Source organism: Bufo gargarizans, chromosome 6 (assembly GCF_014858855.1).
Source record: "Bufo gargarizans isolate SCDJY-AF-19 chromosome 6, ASM1485885v1, whole genome shotgun sequence".
NCBI lineage: Eukaryota > Metazoa > Chordata > Amphibia > Anura > Bufonidae > Bufo > Bufo gargarizans.
In genome coordinates, this window is record NC_058085.1 from 66,532,132 (window position 1) to 66,543,465 (window position 11,334).

The 11,334-nt window shown below is 46.6% G+C and overlaps 1 protein-coding gene across 1 annotated transcript in view; it reads right to left on the reverse strand.

The window, feature by feature from the left end:
• Positions 1 to 5,481, reverse strand: part of SPHK1 (sphingosine kinase 1) — a 28,265-nt gene extending 22,784 nt beyond the window's left edge. Inside the window, exon 1 of the mRNA XM_044299716.1 lies at positions 4,931 to 5,481. Within this exon, the coding sequence (XP_044155651.1) occupies positions 4,931 to 5,327 (397 nt within the window). The 5' untranslated portion in view covers positions 5,328 to 5,481. The remainder of the gene's footprint in view (positions 1 to 4,930) is intronic.
• Positions 5,482 to 11,334: the final 5,853 nt, after the last annotated feature.

Consider the following 11,334-nt stretch of genomic DNA (forward strand, 5'->3'; position numbering starts at 1 on the left):
TGTTGTTCCTTTCTACTTGTTTTGGCCCTGCCTACTTGTGTCAGTTTGAACCCACTTACAACATGGGGCCACTTTAATGGTCCATTCACACATACGCAAAATGGGTCCGCAACTTTGCAGAACAGGTGCGGACCCATTCATTTTCAATGGGGCCGGAATGTGCTGTCTGCATCCGCATTTGCGGATCAGCACTTCCGGATCCGCAGATATATAGAACATGTCCTATTCTTGTCCGCAATTGCGGGCAAGAAAAGGCATTTTCTATGAGAGTGCCGGCGATCCTCAAAACACGGGTGAAGGCGGATCCTCAAAACACGGACACCGGCTATTTGCGGATCAGCAAAACGCATATGGACCTTTGAATGGACCCTAAAGGGTTTTTTTCATCTCAGACAAGAGTGGTATATTGCTAGGATATGTCCCCATTGTCTGATAGGTGCGGGTCCAACCGTACACAGAGAACGGAGCCCCGAAAGTTGTGGAGGGGGCACTGCGGCCCCCTAGATATGACTCAGAGCGGTGGCTGTGCAAGCGCAGTGCGCTTCCATTCACTACAATGGGGTGAGTACTTGGTGGTGGCTGGACTCCGGAAAACCCGGGGGTTCTCCGGCCACCACCTTCCCCTGCTTCATGCTCAGTGTAGGTGCGGGTCCCAGAGGTGGGAACCACACCTATCAGACAATGGGGGAAAACACTAAAGGCAGTAGTGCAACAATCGCAGCACATAACATTTCTGTGGAGCCCTGGCCTAAATAGGATCCAGCTTTTGGATGAAACTGGACAACCCCCCCAGATCAAGCCGCCATGAAGAACGATGAAGTCGTTTTTGTCTATAATTAAGGCCGGTTACCGGTCGAAACATGTCAGACTTTTTTTTTACTATGTGCATTTTTTTTTAAGGTGAATGATGGAATAAAGAATATTTGAGATTTTACTCTCTGGATCCATCTTTGTATTCGTTGTCTGGTTTCTTCCTGAAACCGATAACCACTTTATGGCTGGGCAGACGAGATGGGCCAAATGGTTCTTATCTGCCGACACATTCTATGTTTCTATGTTTCTATGTTCACAAGTGACTGATTAGCTGCGGATTTTCTGCTTCTAATCTGCAGCAGAACAAAAGCGCACCAAAGGGTGCGTTCACATGCTGCGTTTTTTTTTGTTGCAGAAAAGCTTCAGCTTAATTTTTGCGCTGAAAAGGGAGAAGTCTGCAACATCAATTGACATCCTGCAGACTTAAAATCCACACACCGGTCAGTTTCTGCTGCAGATTTTTTCTGCCACATATGGCCCCATGCACACGGCCGTTGTTCACAGCCGTGTGCGGGCCGTGGAACCGCGGCCTGGATCCCTCCTGAGAGCAGGAGCGCACGGCGTCACTGGTTGCTATGACGCCGTGCGCCCCCTGCTGCCGGCACAGTACAGTAATACACTGGTATAGATCGTACCAGTGTATTACTGTACTGTGCCGGCAGCAGGGAGCGCACGGCGTCATAGCAACCAGTGACGCCGTGCGCTCCTGCTCTCAGGAGGGATCCAGGCCGCGGTTCCACGGCCCGCACACGGCTGTGAACAACGGCCGTGTGCATGGGGCCTATGACTGAGAATTCACTTTGCTGGTACTGTACGGCGCTGCAGATTTGCCACACGAAAATCCATAGCTAATAATTCACGTGTGAACCCAGACTAAAAGGTACTTTCACACTAGCGTTATTCTTTTCCGGCACTGAGTTCCATCCTAGGGGCTCAATACCGGAAAAGAACCTATCAGTTTTATCCTAATGCATCTGGATGCAATGCGTTTTTCACTGAAGCCCCATTCACTCCTATGGGGCCAGGGCTGCGTGAAAAAGGCTGAATATAGAACATGCTACGTTTTTCACGCAACACACAACTGATGCATGGAAAAACAACGCTCATGTACACAGACACATTGAAACTAATGGGTCAGGATTCAGTGCGGATGCTATGCATTTACGTCACGCATTGCACCCGTGCGGAAAACTCACTCGTGTGAAAGAGGCCTTAGGCTGTATTCACACGTCCGCAATGTGTTTTGCGGATACACGGAGACACGGATCCGCAAAACACGGAAAGCGGCAATGTGCTTTCCGCATTTTGCGGACCGCACATTGCCGACATAATAGAATATGCCTGTTCTTGTCCGCAATTGCGGACAAGAATAGGACATGTTCTATTTTTTTGCGGAAACTGAAGCACGGATGCGGAAGTGCGGATCCGCAAATGTGGATGCGGACAGCACATTCTGTCCCCATAGAGAATGAATGGGTCCGCACCCTTTCCGCAAAATTGCGGAAAGGATGCGGACCCATTTTGCGGACGTGTGAATGGAGCCTAAGGCTACCTGTACACGGGTGCGGATCCACACAAATTTCCGTACAGATTATTATGCGTTTCTGCAGCATAATTTCTAATTGTGGATTTTGGTGCAGATTAGGTGTGGTTTTGCTGCAGATCTCACCCTTCCATTGAAAAGGGTGAGATCAGCAGCTAAAACCGCAAACAGAACTGACATGCTGGAAATCCGCACGGAAAAATCCGCAAAGTGTAGATGAGATTTGTCAGATTTCAGTCACTGTGCTAGTACTGTGTTATGCCGCAGTTTTTCCGCACGGGAATCCGCATGTATTCTGCAACGTGTGGTGGCCTTAGGCTACCTTCACATGGTGCGGACTACGTGCGTTTTTCCCCCGTGGGAAAAACGCATCGTAACACAGTACTAGCAAAGTGACTGAAATCGGACAAATTTCATCTACACTTTGCTTTTTATATGAGCAGCATGTCAATTGTTTGTGCGATTCTGCACCGTCTGTAGAAGGTTTTCCCCATAGACTTAGGGCACGTGCACACGATTGTATGTATTTTGCGATCCGCAAAAAATACGGATGACGTCCATGTGCATTCCGTATTTTGCGGAACAGAACGGCTGGCCCCTAATAGAACAGTACTATCCTTGTCCGTAATGCGGACAATGATAGGACATGTTTTATTTTTTTTGCGGAACGAACATAAGGACACAGAATGCACATGGAGTAATTTCAGGTTTTTTTTGCCGCCCCATTGAAGTGAATGGTTCAGCATACGGGCTACAAAAAAAACAGAACGGACACGGAAACAAAATACGTTCATGTAGATGATCCCTTAAATGGGGTTGTTAAACAAAAAATCCACAAAATGAAAAACACACACCAAAAAAATAAATTAATAAATAAAATCACCCAAAGCACGATAAATGGGGTGGATAAGTGTGTGGTTTTGTGGGCCGTTTTGGTGCGGATTTTCTGCACGTGACCGTATGCGTTTTGTGGATCCCAGCCGTGACACCATTTTGTCTTTAACTTCAATAGAAATGCCCTATCCTTTGTCTGCAAAACGGACAAGAATGAGAGATGTTCTATCTTTTTTTGCGGGGCCGCGGAACAGACGTGCGGACAGAAAACGGTGTGCTGTCCGCATCTTTTGCGGCCTAATTGAAACAAAATGGGTCCATATGAGATCCGGACCATACATACAGTCGTGTGCATGAGTCCTATGGGTCAATTTGCCTGAATCACTGTGCGCAAATTTTAAAATAGAAGAAAACCGTGACGCGGCTTCTTCTTTATGTAGAAAGCTATAAAGGAGCGAGAAGATCCTGTACACACAGCGCCTGGAGTCTGTACAGTGGAAGCGTTCATTGTGCTGGAATGTGCTCCGACCTGTCACACCCGTCTGTGCGTCGCCCACCTGTTACGTGTCACACCCGATACGTGCTACCTGAAAGCAGGTCACTGATTCACCAGTGTGCAAACATAAAGCATTCGCGGCGACACACGCTCATCCATCATTACAGTAAACACAGGGCGTCTCAAGTTAAAACAGTTTGGCAGAGGGTGACCCTGTTTTAGACACAAGCTGCGGGGGGAGGGAAAAACTTATTTGACCATTTCGCCAACGTGGCGGCCATCTTAAATGCCACCATCTCACTGAGTAACCCATTAAACTGGCAGACAATATTACCAGAAAACGGCAGGCTTTGTGTTAACGGAGCTGTATTTGTTCTCGCTGTACAGGCGCTGTGAAGGATGCCTTTATCCCAAGCAGAACATATTGGGGGTCATTTACAAACATTTTCATGCCAGTTTTTGGCGTAAAAATGTCACCCCGCCCCCTTTTTGTGACTTTTTGAACGCCGATATTTTGTCGCCCCGGGCGTTTTTTTGGTTTTTTTTTGCTCTGCGTTCGACACTTAGGAGTGTTGAGGGAGGTAGGGGATTGGCAGGTGTTGGGCTGAAGCTTTGGCCCCTGGAAACAGGCGCAAATGTTGGCGAAACACTACTCCAGCCGGTCTGCTGAAGGTGCGCCTAATTTGTGACGAGATGTACGCCTCATCATGAATTAGGCACATTTAACGCCAGCCAGTGCAAAAGGGGAAGCAATGACCGGCGTAAAAATCCGGTCTTTGTAAACGACCCCCGTTGAGTTGTCCTCATTTCTGAAAAGCGAAGCAGGCGTTTCATCACAGAGGAGTTCTACTAACGACACCGAAACCAAGCCAGAGGTGGTCAGGGGGCATTCACACAAACTTTTTTCGGCCCGCATCTTTTGTGGATTGAACGCGCACCCATTCATTTCAATAGGGCCGCAAAAGATGTAGACAGAAATGTCACTAATCTACAGACGGAGCCGTGCTGGGACCACTGATAACCAGGCCTACTCCAGAGTGTCACCCATACCAACCAATCAGATTTCAGCTTTCATTTACCAAAGGGCAGCTGGAATTTGAGAGACGGATCCTGATTGGTTGCTGCACTTGGAGGTGCCTTATAGACCCACAAATCCCTTTTTGGATAGAGGAGTCAACTACAAGAGTAGAGGATACAAAGTAGACGGCTGGCATAACGTACATCTAGATAGAAGGATGTCTTACCTTGCTCATCAGACAGCTGGCATATCTTCTGTGCCCAGGTCTTCGCCAGTCTCATGTTCTGCTCTCTGGCCCTCGACGCCTCCGTCCGGAATGTCCTGGAAATTCGCTGTCGGTAAGTGGCGGTCCCCAGCATCCCTCGAAGAGGAAAAAATACGGCTGTGAAGTAGCCGCCTATGTCTCTGGAGTCTTTACCCCTGAAGGCGCGACAACTAATGCAGTCGGAAAGATGGAAGGAGGCGCGTGAGGACCCAGAGGAGGTGGCGGAGAGGCTCTGGATGAACAGCTGTGTCCTGGTCAGGAGCAAGGACAGGGCATTGCCATCTTCGGGCACCTGGGAGAAGGTGTCACAGAGGAGGACGTCAGTTGGGACGGTGGATAAGTCATGGGCTTCAGCCATCTTTGGACAATGAAAAAAAACTGCAGAAAAATAAGTAAAAAGTATATAGGGTTCAAAGGGTGAGCAGCAAAGAGGGACGAGGGAAAGGCACCAGAGGAGAAAGTGGCATAGCAATGGAAGAGGCAGACGAGGAGGAAAGCGAGCACAGCCTGCTCCTCCGCCTGGCAGTTCACATTTGACTCCTGGGTGCCTCTGAGTTTGTAGCAGCCTGCACCCTCTGCTTCCCTCTAGTGGTGACATTGCAGACTGCACCCAATAATACTCACCTGCACAGCACCGACTATCGCACGGAGGTGATCATTTAAAAGGGGCAACTCTAGGAACAATATATGGGATGGGGGGGAGGGGCACATAAGATACCACAGTCAAAAATGTAGGGGGGCACTAATAATTTTCACCACTTAATCATACTACTGATAAAAAATGAAATAAGTATAAGTAAGATTACAAAATACGAGAGTATTGCGGTAAATTAATTCCCCAAGCCGCATTCTTTTTTGCCTCTGCAGGCCCTTGCTATGCTGAAATACACAGGCAGCCAATGGCAGTGCTGCCCTCTCCCTCCCAGTCAATAGCAGCTGAGGTGGGCGGGGGAAGATTCACTTGGCTGCCGAGGAGCCCGTAGTGAAGCAGGTGGGCAGCACTTTCAGTTTGGCAAAACTGACAGATCGCTGCTGTACTAGCGGCGGCGGCCATTGTTTTAAAGGGGAATCAGCGGGCAGTGGCGTAGCGTGGGTTGCCAGCACCCAGGGCAAGCCAAGTATTGTGCCCCCCCCCCACCTGTGGCCACGCCCCTTTTACAGATAATGTAGATGTCACTTGCAGTCCTATGTAACACCACAGATAACACAGTGATAACTCTCTAAGTACAGATAATGTAGTAGATGGGTGTGAGGCCCAGAATTCAGAACACGCACAGTGTGACCTCAAGTCTGGGGCCAGGATGCGGCAGGGTGGGCCAAATTCTATACACCCCCTACTGTGAAACTGATATTTGGATGGACATCACATAAGTTGCTACGAAATATACAGGAGAATACAGCAGCACATACCTCTTACATCCAGTGACGTCTCCTGTCATGTAGACTTTCCTTCATTCAGAGTCTTCATTCGGAGATTCGACCGCCATGACACCTTCTTTCAGCAGCTTCTCGTCTCTGCAGTTTCACAGATTTTTTTTTTTAGATTCCTCGCTTTACTATCATCCTCCCCTTCCTGGTGCCTGAACACTGGTCATCCTGCTGCTACCTCCAATACCTGATCTAGTTACCATTCATATAGTGCCCCCATAATAATATGCTCCCAAGCTGTCCTTAATGGTAATAGTGTTCCCTACAGCAGGGTTCCTCACCTCCAGTCTTCAGGGACCACCTACCGCTCATGTGCTCAGGATTTCCTTAGTATTGAGCAGATGATACAATTAGTGTCAGTGCATCAGGACTTACCTCAGGCATTCATTCTGTGGGATACTCTCAAATCATGACCGGCAGGTGGGCCCTGAGGACTGGAGGTGAGGAACACTGCTCCACAGTACCCCCAATAGTATCCCCATTAATATGTGCTTAATAACAATGCCCCCAGCAGTAACAAGACCCCTCTATAAGATACCCCTATAAGAGCTTGCAGTAGTAATAAAGTCCCCTATACAGTCTGCAGTAGTTATAATACCTCCTATAGAGGTCCAAGTATTTATAAAGACCCACTGCAGTGCCCCCTGTAGTTACAATCACCCTCTGTAGTGCCACTAGATAAAAGACCTAAGCTCTGTATTATTTTAATATATAGTGGCCCCTCTGTATTATTATTGTAATAATAGCCCATATCCATCCATATATGATTGCCTCCTTTGTATAAAGTCCCCCACCCCATAGTACCCCCAGTCCATGGCCCCCATCCTTTCCATATATGATTGCCTCCTTTTATAATGTCCCCCACCCCCATAGTACCCCCAGTCCATGGTCCTCATCCTTTCCATATATGATTGCCTCCTTTGTATAAAGTCCCCCACCCCCATAGTACCCCCAGTCCATGGCCCCTCATCCTTTCCATATATGATTGCCTCCTTTTATAATGTCCCCCACCCCCATAGTGCCCCCAGTCCATGGTCCTCATCCTTTCCATATATGATTGCCTCCTTTGTATAAAGTCCCCCACCCCCATAGTACCCCCAGTCCATGGCCCCTCATCCTTTCCATATATGATTGCCTCCTTTTATAATGTCCCCCACCCCCATAGTGCCCCCAGTCCATGGTCCTCATCCTTTCCATATATGATTGCCTCCTTTGTATAAAGTCCCCCACCCCCATAGTACCCCCAGTCCATGGCCCCTCATCCTTTCCATATATGATTGCCTCCTTTTATAATGTGCCCCACACCCATAGTTCTATTGACTACCTTAAAGATGTCTATAATGTATGTCTTGACTATGTAGCCATATGTTTTGTACTATATTTATTGTATAGGTCTGACAATGGATATTCTTTTGGTCAACGAAGCATGACATAATGATGTTAAAAAAGACTGAAAACTGATAATAAAGAGATATCTGATTTTAAAAAAAGAATACCCCTTTAAGGGGGCTGCCACACGTTCATGTATTTTACGTAGTTTTTGAAGGCAAAACCAGGACTGGATTAACAAAATTGGAGGAGTAGTATCTGTCCTTTAGGCTACATTCACACAAACGTATTTTGTTTCCGTGTCCGTTCCGTTTTTTTTTTGTTGCAGATTAGATCAGGATCCATTCATTTCAATAGGTCCACAAAAAAAGTGAGTTTTCTGCGCAGGTGCAATGCGTGACGTGAACCCATAGCACCCGCACTGAATCCGGACCCATTCATTTCAGTGGGTCTGTGGACATGAATTATTTTTTTCACTAGGTGATGCAGGTAGGCAGTATAGGGTGAGGATTAGGGAAAGGCCCCGTATCAGACCATCACCACCCTGCCTACAATATTGCCCTACTACGTATTGTGGAATAGTTACGACCGTTCTGTCTACATTATTTTTGATTCAATAATACAGTCCTGATCAAAAGTTTAAGACCACTTGGAAAAAGGCAAAAAATCCTATTTAGCATGGCTGGATCTTAACAAGGTTCCAAGTAGAGCTTCAACATGCAACAAGAAGAAATGGGAGTGAGACAAAACATTTTTTGAGCATTCAATTTAATGAAAAAAATTAATAAACTGAAACAGGCTGTTTTTCAGCTGATCAAAAGTTTAGGACCACACCTCCCAAAAAAAAACTAAACCCCCCCAAAACATAAATCCAACTTCCAAACATGAACTCAGTAATGAGTAGCTCCGCCGTTATTGTTTATCACTTAAAAAATTTGTTTCAGCATGCTTGATGCAAGTGTTTCCATGAGGTGAGTGGGAACATTTCTCCAAGTGGTGAAGACGGCCGCACGAAGGCCCTCTACTGTCTGGAACTGTTGCCCATTTTTGTAAACTTCCCTTGCCATCCATCCCCAAAGGTTCTCAATTGGATTTAGATCAGGGGAACACGCAGGATGGGCCAAAAGACCGATGTTATTCTCCTGGAAGAAGTCCCTTGTCCTGCGGGCATTGTGTACTGTAGCGTTGTCCTGTTGAAAAACCCAGTCGTTACCACACAAACGAGGGCCTCAGTCATGAGGAATGCTCTCTGCAACATCTGGACATAGCCACCGGCCGTTTGACGCCCTGCACTTCCTGAAGCTCCATTGTTCCACTGAAGCACCCCAGACCATTATGGCGCCCCCTCCACTGTGGCGCGTAGAAAACATCTCAGGTGGGATCTGCTTGTCATGCCAGTAATGTTGGAAACCATCAAGGTTACATTTTTTCTCATCAGAGAATAAAACTTTCTTCCACCTTTGAATGTCCCATGTTTGGTGCTCTCTTGCAAAGTCCAAATGAGCAGTTCTGTGGCGTTCAAGGAGACGAGGTCTTTGAAGACGTTTTTTGTTTTTGAAGCCCTTCAGTCTCAGATGCCGTCTGATGGTTATGGGGCTGCAGTGAGAACCAGTAAGGGCCTTAATTTGGGTCGAGGATCGACAGCCAATTGGATGCTCCGGCTCAGTGCTGAGGACATTTTTTTGGGTCTTCCACTTTACTTTTTTGTTCCATAAGGCTACATGCACACGACCGTGCCGTTTTTTGCAGTCCGCAAAAAACGGAAGCCGCCCTTGTGCCTTTCGCAAATTGCGGAACGGAATGGGCAGCCATTGATATAACTGCCTATTCTTGTCCGTTTTGCGGACAAGAATAGGACATGTTAGATTTTTTTTTAAGTGAATGGGTCCGCATCCGAGCTGCCAAAACGGCGGCTCGGATGCGGACCCAAACAACGGCCGTGTGCATGAGGCCTAACCCTCAGGATCATTTAAGAAATTCCAAATGACTGTCTTACTGCATCCCACCTCAGCAGCGATGGCGCGCTGTGAGAGACCCTGCCTATGCAGTTCAACAACCCGAAAAGGGAGAGTTTTTTTGCCTTTGCCATCACAACGTGTGACTACCTGACAGAAAATGACAATGAATCCACATCTTTGCACAGATTTGGCCTTTTAAAGGCATGTGGTCCTAAAATTTGGATCAGCTGAACAACAGCCTGTTTCAGTTTATTCGTTGTTTTCATTAAATTGAAAGCTCAAAAAATGTTTTGTCTGACTCCCATTTCTTCTTGTTGCATGTTGAAGCTCTACTTGGAAACTAGTTAAGATCCAGCCATGCTAAATATGATTTTTTTGCCATTTTTCAAGTGGTCTTAAACTTTTGATCAGGACTGTATATACATTTTTTTTGTTATACTTTGTTTTTGGGTAATTTTAGCGTTTATGAATAAAGGCTATGTTTTAATTAGCAGAAACAAATGAAAAGAGAGCTCATATTACCAAAAATATAAATTTTATTACAATAAGTTAAAAATAACAGAAAAAAAAGAAGGGTAAATTAGTACATAAGATGCCGTAAAACAAGGTGATGGGAGCGGAGAAAAAACAGCACCACCCTGGGAGGAAGGAGCACACGGTTGTAACAAATAGAAAGATGTAATATGCATGATATCTAGCATGGGGGTAAGCGATCTTGGGTACAGTGCCCAACCCATGCAAAAAGTGAATGGAGAAATAGAACCATACAGTATCAGGTAAAGCACGGTCAGCTCATGCACCCCCAATAGAAGTAGATACAAACGTATAAGGATAGAAATGTGTATCATAAGGGGCAAAGTGCCGGTGGACAACAATTGACCACACAATCAGCGGGGGGCAATGGGAGACCAGAGCTTACCTGAATAAACCGTGTGCAGAGAAACCCAGGGTGGCGCTACCCCAACGCGCGTTTCGGCGTGCCTTCGTCAGGGGGGCACGACGAAGGCACGCCGAAACGCGCGTTGGGGTAGCGCCACCCTGGGTTTCTCTGCACACGGTTTATTCAGGTAAGCTCTGGTCTCCCATTGCCCCCCGCTGATTGTGTGGTCAATTGTTGTCCACCGGCACTTTGCCCCTTATGATACACATTTCTATCCTTATACGTTTGTATCTACTTCTATTGGGGGTGCATGAGCTGACCGTGCTTTACCTGATACTGTATGGTTCTATTTCTCCATTCACTTTTTGCATGGGTTGGGCACTGTACCCAAGATCGCTTACCCCCATGCTAGATATCATGCATATTACATCTTTCTATTTGTTACAACCGTGTGCTCCTTCCTCCCAGGGTGGTGCTGTTTTTTCTCCGCTCCCATCACCTTGTTTTACGGCATCTTATGTACTAATTTACCCTTCTTTTTTTTCTGTTATTTTTAACTTATTGTAATAAAATTTATATTTTTGGTAATATGAGCTCTCTTTTCATTTGTTTCTGCTATTTCACTCGGGAGCTTTTACCGAGTTACACTTTAGGTGTATCCCCTGTGGCTATTCAGGGTGGGCACTGTCTCTTACCCGCCTTGGGGATACCCTGGGTCATTTTTGTTTGTCTATGTTTTAATTAGGGTGGTACTCTGTGAATACATCCTC